The sequence below is a fragment of the Colias eurytheme genome, chromosome 16, assembly GCF_061535395.1.
Source record: "Colias eurytheme isolate Ceu_HAF_F1 chromosome 16, ilColEury1 Martin Lab GWU primary, whole genome shotgun sequence".
In the NCBI taxonomy this organism is placed as follows: Eukaryota; Metazoa; Arthropoda; class Insecta; order Lepidoptera; family Pieridae; genus Colias; species Colias eurytheme.
The window spans coordinates 4,663,056-4,681,533 of NC_142995.1; the positions used below are offsets into that span (position 1 = coordinate 4,663,056).

Here is an 18,478-nt window from a genome sequence, read left to right on the forward strand (position 1 = left end):
GTACCTACTGTTACTGCTTATTGAAATACCCGGGATTACTAATTCGTAGGGAGCCTATATTTAATCAAACATATATACATTTAACCAAATGAATATATATTCGTTTACCCAGAAAAGGGTTTAGAAAGAGATAAGGTAAATACGTCAAAGGCTTCGTTTCCGTGTACATCTACTTACTTAGTTTAAATATGCTTACAGTGAACCTAAATTTCCACGAACTATTTACTACTTGAAAGCGTTTAACGTAGTAGTACCTACTAGTAAAACAGAACCCTATACGTTCGGAATAAATAGCTAGGATTAAACAAGCATTTCTCATAAATTTGCAGTCTTAGAAGGCTCTGATATCTTCTCAGAGTATTGTAAATAAACTTCCTCTGCGACGAGTTTCCGCTAACGCAGATTTAATTAGTAACAGATCGCTATATCGATACTCAAGACGTAATAATTTAATCGTATTTTATTTATTAGAAAACAAAATGTTAACAGACAAATCTTGTTATTAAAAAGTTTAATATGCTCGATCTTTTTAGATGTATAGGAAAGTACAGTCAGTATCTGCAACATTAAAGTCAGAAAACATAAAATCGTCGATAATTTCACTAAGTGTAGCAATACAAACAATAAATACATTGTTATAATCATTTTAAAGAACAAGAGTTGTAGAATTAAAAAAAAATGCAAACAGAAGATAAACCACTTTACAAGTCATATATAAATCCGTACACAAAACAGGTTAAACGGAACATAAATAAATTTTCCAACCCGCTTGCCGATATTTCAATGAATTCACGCAGGAAAATACTGAAGAGCGTTTAAAGGAGATCTCTATCTTTAAGTAGCTCTCTGGGAGTTAGAATAAACTATTCAAACTCACAATATCGGATGAGGGTAAATCTGTTCAATGTGATCCAGTTGGTTTCTATGGCGACTCATCTTGTTATTGAAAAATATACCTGCAGGACGGTGGAGTGGGAAACTTTATTATTATGCCGATGAAATACGAGTGCCTCGAATTAGCGCTTACCCCCGAAATGTTTTGTGCGCCATCATATCGTATGCTAATCTTGCTTCTGTGTATTTATAAATAGCTTAGATCGATGAGATTTGCGTATTGACATAAAAAAATAAATAAGTCTTATGTATTAATATAAATATGAAAAGATCTTTTGGAAAGACCGTAAGCTTAAACATGCTTAAGAAGACGAATGTTACTTATTTATTTTTAATATTTGTTTATTATTTATCATAGGTATTATATTCTATGTAAATATACAAAAACCTGACGTGAGTTAAAAAACGTTAGGTACCTACGTGAACTAACTTGCCGGGTGAGAACCAGTATCTTCAACGAGTATAAACAAAGCAAAATTAATAATCATGTAATATGCTAATTAGTATCCTGCACTAACTAAAACTTCAAATGAAATCAAACAAACCAAATAAATGTCCCGTTTTCCATTCAAAGAAGTCTTAACGTCATTGGCCGCCGCGAAACATGCCGGCTTACCTGAATCCGCGGCAATCCGCGCCGCTCCGACAATTGAGATTTTTCATTTCTTTGTGAAATTGAAATAGAAAACAATCATCGAATGAAGCTCTAAGCCAAGTGGCGGCAAATGGGGAAAGAAACAAATTATCTCCATCTGGCTAATTGTCGACGGATCAAAGAGCGGGCGCTAGGTAAATCCGACCGTTATATTTTTTTGTTATTTTTTTTATTTTATTTTATTTTTCAGCAGGCGGTGGGTGGGGTCTAGCCGCGGGCGCTGTTCGCAATTATTGTTATTACAAAGAGATTGCCGTTGAGCCGGCTCACAGCTCGAGAATTTTTCACAGAATTCATTCCGACAACTAGGGAAAACAGCTCTGTGTGTCGTTTATTACAATTTAAAAATCGACAAATCTCAGGCTTCCGACGAAATTACGGTATTGTCTCGTTCCACTTGAGTATCTTGGATTTATTTAATGCTTGCGAAGATTAAGAAAATAAAGAGCGTTTAATCATAACTTTGTGACACAGGAAAAGGTTAATGAACCCTCGTTGTTTTTAAGAAAACATTATAAAACATAGATAATGTAATACAAAGAAAAATGGATTTCACTTACCAATAAAAACAAATATTTGATGGTGGGCGTAGCGCAGGAGCATCGATATAGAAACGGTCTGAAACAATATAAACTTATAAAGTACTCGATTTTATTGATATGAAAAACATTGCGAAAATATTTACATTTGTATTAAGTAAAGTTAACCATGGATTCTAACGATCTGGTTCTTCTATAATATATAAAAATGAAACTCGTTTTTCATTGTCACGGCATCACGCGTGAACGGGTGGACCGATTTCGATAATTCTTTTTTTATAATATTCCTTGAAGTACGAAGATGGTTCTTATGGAAAGAAAACATAAACATGTACCACGGGCGAAGCCGGGGCGGACGGACCTACTTTATAATTAAGGCGATTATATAAAATGCATATAATCGTGGAGTAACTACTTATAAAATTTTTAATTTAGTTGAAGAAAATGTCATTATGGGTATTACAAAAAAAATAAATGACTGAGTAACAAATACGGATATAATTGCGATTGCTCATTAATTTCTAGTAGAAATTATTATCATAAGTATTTGCCTCAAGGCCCTAATTTTAGTCCATCCGTAGAAAAATATATTCAGGCCAAATTCGATACCCTAATTAACAAATTCCAGACATTTTATTATATCGCTAAAAAAATATTGTTTTTATACATTCCATTTCAAAACTCGCTCAGCACTCCACTCAACATATTGCAACGTGGTTAATGAAAGCTAAAAGTATTAGTTTCTCGGACCGAAGTAGTGCACGGGGGAACATTAAGCGGTGCCGATCGCACTCACACTCAAATGGATTCAATCTGCACTAAGCGTTTCATTAATGAAATTCAATCGCGGGAGCGAATGATGTGGCCGCAAGATTGATAGCGCCCCGGTGTCCCCGCTCCGTAGCCCCTACCTGAAAGCTGCTGGGAATTTTAGCAGGCATCATTTGTAAGAATTTGTTTTAGTGTCTTGACGCTTTTAAGTACAAAACTATTTTGATTTTGGTCATCCTGTATCCACCTACTTGGGTCGCCTGAATATAAGCACGTTAAGCGCTATAATAATAAAATACAACGACTGTCGAAAAAATAAATTTAGGTATTTCATTCATGAAGATTCGCGCAAACTAGTTTATCTGATTTTGAAAGATGTTGTATGCGTTACTGAAGAACAAACTATACTTGGAATTTCAGTAGAATTAACCTTTTTTATGTAAAAGCAAAAAGCATTGGACTTGGCAAGAGATGTCTTTGAGTTTTAAATTTTTAAAAGACTTCCAATCGAATAGAAAGAATCATATTATTTGATTTTTCTCGCTCATTATCGTCAAATTGCACATACTCCTATTGTTACTTAAAATAGTGCGCACGGCCACCATAGAACAACATTGCAACACGCCTCACACTCCTCCGAATCTGTTAATATTAAGGCGCGGAGCCGTTAATATATGGCATGCTATTCCATCGCCCCAACATCGATCAATCTAAGAAACGTTTGTTCGCGAAGCTCTCGTCGCACTAAATTCGCAACACAACTGTATAACCAATCCAATATTGATTTTGCTTTGATAGTAATTGGTGCTCTGTTTCATTTTTGTACGAAGCCTAAAAAGAGAGTTCTTTGTTTTACGGAGCTTTGAAGTTTTTGTGTCCTGTAAATATGACACAAGCTAGGATTATTATTGTACCTATTATATACCTATGTATTTTAAAAAGTAACTATGTAATACGAATATAACCCAATTAGCGTAACATCTTAATAAAAACTGCCAAGGAAATAAAAAAAGATAAACGTGAAAAATCATATACTTAGCAGAAAATTCCTTCTAAGAGTTCTAAAAATTGTACCCCAAAAGGCTCATTAAGTTACTGTGCTTGTCCGTAAAGAACACTATAATAATAAAGAAACTAGCAAATTGATCTAGAAATTTCAGTACATAACAATAAACTAACAGAAATCAATTTTACATAATCATCTAAATTAATGAAAATGTATCATGCACGTGTTATGCACGGCTTTACAGATAATCGCCGGTTCGCAACCGGATTATACTAATACCATTATTAGCTAACATAGCCTCGAGGATAGAAACACACCAGCAATAAGCATAAAATATTTCTGCAATCAAATTAATTCCCGTGGATTTAATCCACTTTCCAATTAAATGCAGATTTTTATTATCTGAGCTCTGTATCAAATGGCAATATCTGTGCAATCTATTGCATATATCTATCTCGCTCAGATATATTTTAACAATCAGATAATTGTGATTTGCTATTTCTCTTTTTTATTATTGTCCTTTATTGTATTGTCTCTTTTTACTGTGTAACGTGTGTGTTAGGTTAGTATGGTCGTAGATTTCACATGTTGGCTTGATAATTTTAAGAAGCTTTTAATACAAGTAAGCAAAGAATGGAGAAAGAGTTTTAATACCAGAAAGATTATATTACTGTTTACAACATATCCCAGTATGTCTATTTTGACTGCACCTTTCTGCGCAACGGCTTCTGCTTCTTATAGCAGTATTATTTCTAATGTGGAAAAATGACAGTGCAGTATATATCTATGTGTCAGTTCCCCATCCTGTAAATAATACTGTTTTAAAACTGCTATAGTCCAGCTCAATAAACGATGTCTCGTCTATCGTCGTCTAACAATTCCACGTGCAAGCACCGTTGACGGATGCGTACACGAAATGCGAGTACTAGACGTTGACAACGTTTGACAATTGATTAATACAATTTCTCAGTATCGTGACAGCTCCATATGAGTGTGAATAGTTGCAGTGCATCCATATTGGAACGTGAATTCGGACCGCTATGCAGATTAGGCCTGTGAGGTAGGTAGTGTACAAGGAATATTGTCATACAATTGGTTGGAACATCCGTAAATTTATCTTTTGTGAATAGTTTTGTGTATATGCACATACATATATGTATGCGTTTTCTAATGTTAAGTTTCTAACTGAACGTCCCAGGCGAACACGATTTTCATGACGACAATAAGAAGAATTTGAAAAAAAAAAATAGTTACATATTTTCCATAGCATGTATTGCTATAAAGTATAATTTCTGAATGAGATTCATTTAATAAGCTCAATTTATAATTTACTTTGTGACAATGTTTCTATTATTAGTAACTTAAAATAACATTACTATAATAGATACTAACCACAAAAGTATCTTAGTAGCTTCCACCCTTTAACGTATGTATTAGTGTAACCACAAACAATAATTTTACACATACGCTAATTGCAGCTAATTTCATGAAGCAGTTATACGGAAAAACTGACATAACGCAACCAACTATTCACCTCGATTGTACCGCAATGTTTTACGATCGCCGCTCGCGCTATACAGTTTTGTTCAACACATACGTGTGTGGTACAGTATAAAGGCGGAATTTGGAACCGTAATAAACTTTGAAAGGGCTGTAAAAGTGCAATAACTGTAACTTGGGGAGAGCTGATTTTAGTGGCGCGAAAGGGACTCGCCTTACGTTACCTATTAATTGATCTATAATGCCCCCGACCATAACACTTATGATGTATACCACTATATTTCATGACGCTCGTAAGAAGTCATCTTGGAAAGTTTGGGGGCTTTCTTGAAGAGGAAAATATTATTTGAAGATAATAACTAAAACAGTATTTATATATTGTTTGTTGCAGACAACAGAATACTTTCCAAAGTATTCTTTTACTTGATTATTTTATTTTATCTTTGTATCTTACCATTTATAGCTATGGTCATAAAAATATCCCTAAGATTCCAACTACATAATATTATTAAAAGGTTGAGTTAGGGCTGATTTTTCAATCCTTGGTTAAAACTTATTCGTTGAATAACGTATTAAACTATCATTTCAAAAAAGTATTCTAATTACCTGTATTTGATAGTTTACAGGTGACATTTTAATATTATTATCGTATAATACTTTATAGGACGGATAAGTTTTAACCAAGGATTGAAAAATCGGCCCTTAAAGGTGCAAATTACTAAAGCTCAACTTATTAATGGTAGGTAAAGAAATTAAATTAATAATTAAAGATATTAGATAGCTTCAGTTCTCTTTATTTTTAAAGTGTATTATATATTTTAAGTCATTGTCAGCCGATTCTAGTTTCCGTTATTAGGTTTCTTACCTATTTTTACCCGACTGCCAAAGAAGGAGGGTAATGTTTTTCGAGTGTATGTAAGTATGTATGTATGTCTTTTCCTTTGTGACCACCTGTAGCCTAAACGGCTTGATGGGTTTTGATGTATGAGGTATCGTTAGATTTGTCTTGATTACGGGAGTGTCATAGGATACATTTTATCCTAAAAGTCCCACGGGATAAAGACATAATAATATTTTTTCTAAATTTCCCTTTAAAAAAATATGTATGCGGTATCATTAGATTCATTTCAATCACGGAGTAATTAATATATAGCTCTTTTTTTAGTGTGCAGTCGGGTATTTTGTTTTTTTAATAATAATTAACTTGTTAATAATATATAATATAGATAATATGTATGAGTATCAAGGTCCATAATATAACACTGCCTGATTGTTCTAGATTCACACGGGAAGAGGTTTTTAGCTCATTATTTAAATGTTTTAACAGTTATCTAATCGGAGACAAAATCCAACTAACCAATAAGTCCTCGAATTATAAGTAAGTAATGCCATAAATACAAAAAAACATCGGATAATATATACATTTATAGATATATATAGGTAAACCAGAATCTGATGGCAATTAGGGAAATCAAAATTTTGAGTGTGCAACCCTAGGGAAAATGGACTGAACGATCTTGATACTGCGTATTTTTTATTTTGTCCCCAATATCATTAGTTATATTACACAAGTGGATAATACTGTATTTAATAATGAGATATCCACGTAATATTATGTAGGTACTTATTACATGTATAATATACATATTACTTTTCTAAAGGTAATACATAATATTATGTATTACACACCTATATTTGAATATAATATATAATTATGGCATGTGAAAATATGGATGTAATGATAATGCAGATCAAAACTTATTTACTATATTTAACGATTGTTTATAATTTTTTATAAAATAAAACAATAATAAAATAGTTTGGAAAATCCAAAAGTGCACGCCTCATAATTTTTTTTTAATAATTATTTATTAATTACTTATTAATTTATTAATTATTATTTTTGTTTATTTAATAACAATTAAACCACATCGAATCAGACCCTGAAAAATGAAAGGGTTCTATTCCTGAGCATACTCAAGCGTAAGAGAAAAAAAAAGACTCGATTAGTAAAGTATTTCGGTCGCTATCGTGTTAACAAGAAAATCCTCCGCACATACAGACACACGGACGTCCAAGACAAAACTTTTTTAAACTGTTTTTTAACTAGTTTAAATAACAAAAATGACATCAAAAATATCATGAATGTTAAAAATAGTGTTTTTAGGGTTCCGTACCTCAAAAGGAAAAAACGGAACCCTTATAGGATCACTTTGTTGTCCGTCTGTCCGTCCGTCCGTCCGTCCGTCTGTCAAGACCCTTTTTCTCAGGAACGCGTGGAGGTATGAAGCTGAAATTTATATCAATTACTCAGGTCTACTGTCCCTTGAAGCTGTGAAAAAATAAAACTTCTAAGCCAACGCAATCAAAAGATACAGCCGTTTATGCCGCAAATTTTCGACACTTGCAAGGGAATCAAAACCTACAGGGTGCTTCCCGTGAACTCAGAATCTTGAAATTTTGTACGAAGCAACGTCTTATAGCATAGATAAAGGAAAAATTACGAAAACCATAAATTTTTAGTTACATCACACAATATATATTTTTTTAATAATTTTAAACTTATTTGTACGGAACCCTCGGTGCGCGAGTCCGACTCGCACTTGGCCGGTTTTTTTCTTAATATGTGTGTGTATGTATTATCTTACAACTCTTACAAGTGCAATGTATGATACATAAAGACATTTTAAGTTTGAAAAATCAGATGTTTTGCGCGAAGTGACAGTAGTACCCACCTCAACGCTTCGCTTAAGAGGCGTGCAATAAAATAATGTTTATTTTCGTAAGATTTAACACATTATAAAATTGACTTGTACACCTTGGACTTGACAAATAGCCGAATTGGAAACTCCTGTTATAAGTTTTCATAAAATTATATTTTAATGAACAAACAATATTATATACCTATTTATAACATTTTTAATTTAAAGTATCAAAACGGGTAAGTCCAACTTAGCAATAAAATCTTTCACGCGCTTTAAAATTGAAAATTGTGATGAGTTTGACCCTTCTTCATCGAATATTTTTCTATACACATTGTAAACAACACCTCTTGCTTGTGATCGCAGCGGTTTTATCGACATTTAGAAGATTTTGAAGACAAAATCCTAAAAATTTATCATCAAAACAAATAATTTGACAACCAATTTGATAGTTGTCAAATTAAGTTGCCACATGAAAATCTTTAATTTTTTAAATATAAATATGCCATCAGATTCTGGTAGACCTATACCTATCTCAAGAGTAAATTTTGAGCTATACCATCCAGCGACGAGTAGCAGAACTATATAAAAACGGGTCATAATTATGAATATAGGAACTTCAATCTGTCTTGTTTATACTACTCGATACTAGGTGGCGGTGTCCTTATAAGACTTTTACATGATGAAAGTGCTAAGTTTTCGTTAAAATTTATAGATGGCGCTGAAATACTTTGAAAAAATAATCGTGATACTGAAAACATTTAGTTATCAAATAATTATTTTTGCCCTAAACTAAACCGCTTTCAAATTGTCAGGGCTAGAACAAATTGATATGGGACAACAAGGGAGGCACCATTTTTCAAATAATCAAAATCGATTCACCCAGACGAAAGCTCTGAACTAAAAAATTACAATCAAATTTAGATCGGTTAAAAACACCGTTTTGTGTAACACTTTTAGAAGTCCTTATATCAATTTTATCATTATACTAGTGGTCCGCCCCGGCTTCGCCCGTGGTACCCACATGTTTAAACTATCCTATCTCTCAAGTTGTACGAACTGCACATGGTGTGCGAATTTTATTATAATCGGTTAAGTGGTTTAGGAGTCCATTGAGTACATTGTGACACGAGATTTATATATTAAGATAATTATATTTGATTTGAATGCTTACTAAATTAACGAGCATTAATATTAAAACACAATAAACCTTGAAATTTATCTTCATCCTATATTATTGTTATGATGATGACGTAGCATTTTTTCGCGCATGATTAATCGTCATAATCTTATCAATATTCACATACATATTTAAGAATATATAAATTATGCAAATTATAACAATAAACAGACGTATAAGTATCAATTATTTGTTATTATACTGCATAGTTTTCGTGTGGGACCCATTTTACTCGTGTGGGACCCATTTTACAACAAGTACGCGGATATTATTGAAAAAGTTCAAAAAAGGTTTTTCAATACCATGAACTACAGATGTCATAAAAAATATATCCCATATTCAGACGTTTTGAATAAATACAAATTTTTGACTCTTAAAAATAGGCGTTTGCTCCTTCAGACCATGTTCTTGTACGGACTTTGTAATAACAAATTTGACTGTCAGTATCTCGTGAGTAAATTATTTTACACCGTGCCACGAACTGTATACCGGCGAAAGCTGCGCACTTATCATCTATTCGCTACTGAGTCATGTCGTTCGAATGCTGGCTTGCGCTCCCCTCTACGTCATGTTGTTGACAATTTTAATAAAAATTTCTCTGACCTTAACATTTTTTCGAATTCAAAATTTAAGTTTCGAAGAGGTTTAGTTGATCTGCTCTTAAACATGCAATAACCTATCTTATTTTGCGTCCCTCTACTTTTAACCTATCTTTTTTGCGTCCCTCTACTTTTATCTCTAATTCTTAATTTATTTGATTTTTATTGCCATGGCTAAGTGCACATTTATATTTATTTTTTCTTATTCGCATTTGTTGCACGTATCAAAATGTATGTATCCAAACTGTGGATAATGTTGTTGGTTGGACAGTTATACCTGTATTTAGATTAAGTTTTATTGTACATTTTACCACTGTTCTGCTGTTTATTATCCCTAATAAAGAAAAATAAAATAAAAAATAAAATAGTTAAATTGCCTATTAAGCATCATCCTTATATTCTAAGCATATGCATATTATCACTTTTATATCAAGTTATAAACACGCGAATGTTTGCACATAATAAGATATTTTTACAGGTAGATAAAAAAAAATATGATCTGTTTGTTTGTTTCTATAACTCCCAACATATCGTATTAATTTAAAAAGTTGAAGGTATCTGCAAAATATACAATTATTCAATACTACGCCCGTGTATTTGCCTGGTAATTTTTAGGGTATTTTCTCTCCATAAGAACCTTCCTTGTGGCTTAGCATACATATGAATGTGAAAGAAAGAAGGTGGAATTCCTCCACATTCATGTTTCCGAATTTTACGCTCAACAACACATTTGGCGATTTAATTCTATTTATATAGATATTTAATTTATATTTATTTGCAGCAGTAAATTAAAATACATGTAAGTTATACTTACAAACACGAGCATAATGAAGAAAGCGGCTATGTATGAACTACGCGCTGTCAGCATCGACACGAAGCGGTAATGCTCACCGGTGATCACGTTTCTAAGGGAAAATGTGCTTACTTATATTATATTTATTTTTTTAATGGCACAAAATAACGCTGTTTACGCGCCATTTTGTTTTAGAATTAAAAAATTAGTATAGATCATAGAAAAATGCATTAGCTCTCGAATAACTTGTTTTCCTGGATTTATAAGAGTAAAAGTATTTACAAATACTTTACCAACAATAAAAAAAAAATATTACTCTTTGACAATTTTCAACAAGTTTGGTAGTCAGTGGATTATTTAAATATATGTATGATTTTATATCAATAAATATATGTACAGGTTATATATTTTTTATAATACATATTTTTCATAACATAATAACGGTTTCAAAAACAGAATAATTATAAGCAGGATTGTCGAAAGTTAAACAAAATCATAACCATAATTATACATATTTATAGGCAAATGTATTAAGTAACAGCAAACAGTAAATAAGCAAGGTCAACGAGATAATAATTTAATAACAACTTTTTGAAGTAGAAATTTATATACTGTTTTTCCTTCCTATTAATTTGTTTCTCAGCATATTTAATTTATTTTTAATTCGACTTTAATGACTTATTACAGTACTTTAATGAATAATTACTGTCTACTTACATTAAAACAAATTGACTATTCTAAAGCACTATTTATTTCAGTTTCAGTTTTTTACTAACTTCAGATTTTTATTACAAATGGTTTCCAATTAAAAAACAAATACGCACATCCTGACTATTATTATCTGTGTATTATCTAGTCGTTACCAAATATCTAGATAGATCTAAAATAACTTGGTAAAATCAACCAATTCTTGAGAGTAAGTAATTCACTTTCACATTAATAATCATGTTCTTCATAAAATACCACAATACCAACCTCAAATAGCCTTTATTGTCCTCTTGTTCAGCGAGTGACTTAATAGATGCCATCAGAAGATCATCATAGCCCAGGAACTCATCAAGAACGAATCTTGAGAATGTGTCCCCAAAGCATTCGTCCTTCTGCGGGTCCAGGGTGACAATCTTGACGGGGATCTTGAGGAGTAGCCTCGCGTTTGGAGATAAGCGGAGGAAACCATACTCCAGGGAGTACTCGAGGATGTAATCGTCATCTAGAAATGAAAAGGGTACTTAAATACAGCTGTAGCTTTCAACTACTATTTTGGTGGCTGCGAATACCGAGAACATAATTTTTAATGATGATAATTTGATACAATATGTATTTATTTCAAAACAAAGCAAAGCAAAACCTATCAGTTATCGTGTATCCAATCATACAGTAATCAAATGAAATGTATTGAAATATTTAAATAGAATTCGTTAAAAGTTCGTCTATTAAATTGAGCAAGATATTGGGAGTTCTAATCAACGAAATAAGTATACATATGTATTACTTTTTTTCTTCATAACATGAAGAAAGCAGAAACGAATGTTTGAAATTTATACTTGAAAACCTTTTATCATTCTATTATGATTTAGGCCCGATTTTTCAATGTTTGGATAAAACTTATCCGTCCAATAAAGTATTACACGATAATATTTAAATGTCACGTAAACTGTCAAATACGGGCAATTAGAATACGTTTTTAAAATGGTAGTTTTATACATTACTCGACGAATAAGTTTTAACCAAGGATTGAAAAATCAGCGCTAAAAAATATATCTCTTTTGTTTTATTTTCCTTCTATAACTATAATAGCCAATGAAATAAATTTTTGCCGATTCAACTACCATAATATAAGCATGACAGTAATACATTTCGTTATTACATCATACAGTACTAGAATGTCTTACAAGTAAGCTTATAAGTTATAATATGTGCGTAACATGAAGAATAATATCGCACGTGAGCCGCAATTCTTTAAGCCGATTAATGCCTACAAACCAGTGATTAGGCAGTTTAACAGGCACATAAGCCAATTAGCCATATGTGACATGATTTTGACATAACAGTGGAAAGTTTTAGCATAAATTATACGGTTGAGAGGTTTTTGTATGACTTTACTTAATTTGCCTAAATGAGCGAAGAAATTCAATAAACATATGCAGAAACTTCTTTCTAGAATAAGAATTACCTAAGACTTAAATTATAAGCATATTAATTTTTTTATTGGAATAAAAATATAATCTAATCAGTTAAATAAAGTGCACATTGAACATTGTTTGAATGATAAAGATTGTTTTCATTTAGTTTATTTAAAATCATCTCAAGTTAATAATGCTTTGCGTGCCAATTTTTAATGTATCAATTCAGCAATTTTGATGTTAATATTATAATTATAGTCCTTTCCACCTAAGATGATTTCTGTGACACATCGATTTTTGACACGTGTAGAGATGTCTTTACTGAAATCATATCAATTTTTTCCGATAATCGATAATATTTTATATGGAAATGAGATCGATTTGAATAAAGTACCAAAATTAGTTTTTTCGGCATTTCGCCAACAATTAACTATCCTTAGTTAATTGTTAAACTTAGCAAACAACAGCAACAAAAAGTCAACAATTACAATTAGTAACAATAACAGAATACCACGTAAAGTATCAATACAAAAATGCAACTTGTATACAAGGCTGACGCACTCGTACAGACGATTGACTCGATTGACAAACGATCACAAGATGGGCGCCGATTATATGATTTTCCAACTCTATGATTTTTCAACGATCCATTTCATGTACACGAATTGCGTAGGTATTATATTTTTGTGTTATTTTATTTTATTTTTCATTATATTAAACTAAACAATACTGTTTTTGATTTATAAGCTTAAGATGTTTCATTTTTATATTTTTGGTAATAATGCCGCCATAAAATATGATATTATGCACTAAAATTATTTTGGCGTTTTAAACATAAAATACGTAATTCGGAACACGATGAAGTGTCACAGGAATCATCCTAGTTGAAAAGGACTATAGTTATAACTAACATTCTAATTCAAAATATTAGTAGATTTATGATAAAAAATGCTTTATACCTTTGGATGAATCATTGGAAGCTGCCTCGTCAAGTGATTCCTGAAAATAAGATTAAAGCATGTTAAAGTAATAAAATAAACGAATGAAATATTTTTAAATCTTACCTTAGTTTTTTAACCATCCATCATATTTATCTTATTTCATTAATATGCATGACATGCTCAAAAATTCAGGTGTTTCTTTGGATACTGCACTTAAAATTACTTTATAGTGAATTAGTTTATATCGTATATGGAAATTACTTATCTTAGCAAACATGACAATGCAGTTTTTTGAAACCAAAATGATAATATCAGAAAACAATTCATTTTAATTTTATATAGTACTAGCGGTCCGCCCCGGCTTCGCCCGTGGTACATATTTACGTTTTCTCTACATAAAAACCATCCTCGTACTTCAAGGAATATAATAAAAAAAGAATTATCGAAATCGGTTCAGCCGTTCTCGAGTTATGCGCTTACCAACACATTTTGCGATTCATTTTTATATATAAGAAGACTAGCGGTCCGCCTCGGCTTTATCCGTGGTACAATGAATATAGCCTCTATCCAATGGGGAAAGTATTTTTGAAATTGGTGCGGCAGTTTCTGAGATTAACGCGATAAAACAAACTAACTGAAGTTTTTTATTACTCTAGTATTAAAATATAGATACCCAAATACATCTTCACTGAGAAAAGAAATCAAGTAATTACTAGCTAGAGCAAAATTCCAACATGACCCCCACATAAACATCAAATAACAATCACTTTTCTTTCAACCTCTCAGTGAAAGTGGTACAGCACAATGTTTTTATACTGCTGTGTATAATATCACTCATTTCTGGGTCAATAGGTACACAGATGTAGTATGAAAATTATTTAATCATGATAATTAGAAAAGAATCTTATATTGATTTAATAATTAAAATGTGAAATTAAGTTTGTGTCTCTTGCACAAAGACATCCTGATTTATATGACTTTCTATATTATCCTTTTTTAAAACAGTATCTTCTTATCTTCTTATATATAAAAATGAATCGCAAAATGTGTTGGTAAGCGCATAACTCGAGAACGGCTGAACCGATTTCGATAATTCTTTTTTTATTATATTCCTTGAAGTACGAGGATGGTTCTTATGTAGGGAAAACGTAAATATTATGTACCACGAGCGAAGCCGGGGCGGACCGCTAGTTTTTTAATAAAAACATAATCAATATTTAGATAAGACTCAATAAATTACATTTAAATCTACATAACTTATTGTCATTATAATTGTGTTATCCCTTTTTTTTGTCTACCCTCTTCACAAAATGCACTTTTATTCTGTGTGTATGTGATATACCTACTTTAAATTAATATTGATATGGAAGATTAAATTTTCAATAATAGCATTGATAACCAGTTTTTAATAAATAGGTTAAGTACTATTTTCCTTTTATGTTTATTGCATTGCATCTTGAGTACATAACAATTAAGTATGATGTATAAATCAGTGGAATAATATATTAAAACTGAACTGATTAATATTTTTATAAATAAAATATTATTAAGAATCTCAACATTCCTGACATCCTAGTGAATAGATTTATATTGCCTTGGAAAACAACTGTAGTTCTATTTATAGAATTGCGTCAACATTCTTTGACTTCACAGATAATGAAAATTAAGACATTATGCTCAAACAAGTACAGTGCACTATTTTATCTTATCTCTTATTGTGGTAACAGCTTCATAGTGCAGTTAAGGTTATTGATAATTTTACTGTTGTTAATTATTAGAAGAAAATACAATTTGCATATGTATAAAAATATGCAACATTGTTAACTTCGTAAACAAATTATAAATAAATCACTATCAGATCTATAATTTTACATCACAACAAAGTTGTATAATTTTAAAATATGAGAATAATTTTTAGTCATGAATTATTCAAATCTAAAATCGGCTTACATTTAACTTTTTTTTATGATTAAAAAAATCACGAAAGATGTAATAAAAATGCTTTGCCGTACTATTTAAAAACACATATTACTAATTCATAATTAAAAAACATTTTTCTAGTTACTGTAAATTAAAAATTAACTCTCAAAAACGTATGTAAATCATAGTGTGCTTATAAGATAATGAGTGCACATATTATTTTATACTGTTGTATGTCATTGACCCTACCAAAAATACTGTAGTGAATATTTTGGAGCCTACCTTTCACTCTTGTAAGGTTATTGATTGGTGAGATTTTATTTTAATGAAGGCTTTTTAAAGAGCATCCACTGTTACCTTAAACTTCTAAAAAGTTGATGGTGTTCATGACATTATTTATATTTTAAATTTCATTATTTTAAAAAGCTCATATATTATTAAAAAATAAATATAGCAAATATTTTTAGGTAATCCTTCATAAACTTTATCTACATACTTAACATTAATAATTCATTGTTTTCCTAAATTTGTTTATAATTTTTTTCAATTATTGTAATCATATAAAAAACTAGCGGTCCGCCCCGGCTTCGATGGTGGTACATATTTACGTTTTCTCTCTATAAGAACAATCCTTGTACTTCAAAGAATGTTATAAAAAAATAATTATCGATATCGGTCCACCCATTCACGCGTGATGCCGTGACCGAGGAAAACAGGTTTCATTTTTATCATATAAAATATCTATGTATCTATAGGAAACAATTCACATTTAGGCTTGTACTTATTTCTGTCTATTATAAAATATAATATACTTACATCAACAATTTTAGAATCCCTGTCGATATCTTCAACTAACCCCATAATTCCTTCCCATATCGATGAAGTAGGTTCTATTTCCTCTCCAGGTATTATAGTGGCGTTCAGATCAACTTCCTCATTTCTATCTCTCTCTGCTTTTGTATTTATATGTCCTGTTTCTATAACTTGGTTTATAGATGTGTCTTCACTGTCATCGTGAAGTCTCGTAATATTACCATAGTCTGTACCGTCTCGCATGTATTCATCATCTTCCACATCATCATTGGTTGATGATTCAATGTTTATGAAGCTGGAATCATTGTGACCATTAATTATTTTGAGCTGTTTCACAGCAACTAAATCGTTTTTAAGTAGAAATACTTCATAGTAATACAAATAGTATTCTAAAATATTATACAAATGGAATTCTTATCAGTACAGTGTTATTTTAACCCATTGACCACCGAGCGGCCCGATCGGGCCGCGACACAATAGATTTTCTATTGTGTCTGTGATTCTGGGACTGAGGGATTAATATTATATTATATAGGAATAATCTTAATATTGTTAAATAGGTACAGTAACATTGTATTCATATTTTAAATCAATATAATACTAAAACCAATCATTAATCTTATTTATGTAATGCTGTATGGTTTTTTGTAGTAATGATATTTCATAGCATTTCAACTTCACTTACCGTTCTGTAGCTAGCATGCCTAACATTGAATTAATTTCATCTTTATCCTTTTTCAATTTACGCTCCTTTGCATAACTTTGTTCAATTGTATAATCTTGTGATGGGTTCCGTAAAATTTCTACTCGCAATATACCATCCCTCGGCCAAGAGTCCTTTATGTGATTTAGGCATGTTGTTGGTGTTCTTGAGAATGCTATATGTATATATGCAAGAACAAAGAATGCCACTAATGCTTTTAAGAGCACAAGGAACTCGAAAAATCTCCTCAAGGGCCTAGGGAATGTCCGAGCGTATGCAATTGCAAATTTAAAAAACAATGCATGAAATAATCTCTCTCTTACGTTAAAAAGAGGATTTTGATTATTATTTCTATTTCGATTCACTGTTGGATTTATTATAGGGCCTCCAGGCAATAAATTATTATCTGGATTGACACCTGTAGGTAGAGAATTTAATCCATGTGGTCCTGCTATATTACTCATTGTTATGTTATGCTATTTTATCTTTTCCTCTCACTTAAACTTATTACGACATTAGTTATTCCACATTTTACTGTGACCTGGAAACAAATACATATTGTTTTGTTATTGTTACAAGAGTAAAACAAAACATTGGATATTTGGCGTGTAAGAGAGTGAACGATTGCTTGATTTAATGCAAAAAATCGTATGATTACTAGATTTAAAGTATTGGTGATACAATTGATCAGACTTCGTTCATTCGACATTGACCTCATCAAGTTTAACATAATAAATAATGAATATAAATTAGTTAATCAATTACTATTCGAAAACAGGAACCGTAACGGGAAGGTACGTTGTTATTTTATAATAATAGAATAACAGATGTGCAGTGTATCTCAAAATTAGGTAAACCCAATAAAGTGTTAATAAAATTGCAAGCTGTCTAAATGTCAAAATTACTTTCACAATACAATTATATAATAACCTTAGCCAATTACTTTGTATTCGTTAAAAGTGTTATTAACATACAATCACACACGAGTTCGAATTACAATATAGTAATTTTACAATAAATAAAACATGTCACTAATCACTGTTTGTTCTGTGAATAAAACAGAAAACTGTCACTTTTTGCGTCAAACCATTTGTTTCTGATTCACTTCTGTCATGTTGTCAGTATCAGTGGAGTAGACGTGGATGCGTTCACACAAAATAAAACTATTATAATTTGCATTAAATAACAATAATAAATATCTCACATTACTGTTTATATTTTAACCAAAATTTACTGGTGCAGTTTATTATTTTTTGCTGTTTAAATGTGAATATATTATTTTATAGAAGATGGCGCTTACTGCTTGTTGATTGCCTATTAGTACAAAGTATATTCCAAA

The 18,478-nt window shown here is 31.2% G+C and overlaps 1 protein-coding gene across 4 annotated transcripts in view; it reads right to left on the bottom strand.

Moving 5' to 3' along the window:
* LOC149901739 (membralin) overlaps nt 1-18,237 on the bottom strand; it is an 84,944-nt gene extending 66,707 nt beyond the window's left edge. Inside the window, exons 1-7 of one of the 4 annotated variants that reach the window (XM_090110702.1) lie at nt 18,070-18,237; nt 17,122-17,680; nt 16,440-16,731; nt 13,722-13,761; nt 11,615-11,849; nt 10,661-10,751; nt 2,110-2,167 (exon numbers count right to left, since the gene is read on the bottom strand). In XM_090110702.1, coding sequence (XP_089966828.1) covers nt 2,110-2,167; nt 10,661-10,751; nt 11,615-11,849; nt 13,722-13,761; nt 16,440-16,731; nt 17,122-17,603 — 1,198 coding nt within the window. In that variant the 5' untranslated portion in view covers nt 17,604-17,680; nt 18,070-18,237. Of the gene's footprint in view, nt 1-2,109; nt 2,168-10,660; nt 10,752-11,614; nt 11,850-13,721; nt 13,762-16,439; nt 16,732-17,121; nt 17,681-17,904; nt 18,012-18,069 lie in introns of those variants that run through there. The other 3 variants (XM_090110703.1, XM_090110704.1, XM_090110705.1) reach the window with 3 other exon arrangements.
* Nucleotides 18,238-18,478: the final 241 nt, after the last annotated feature.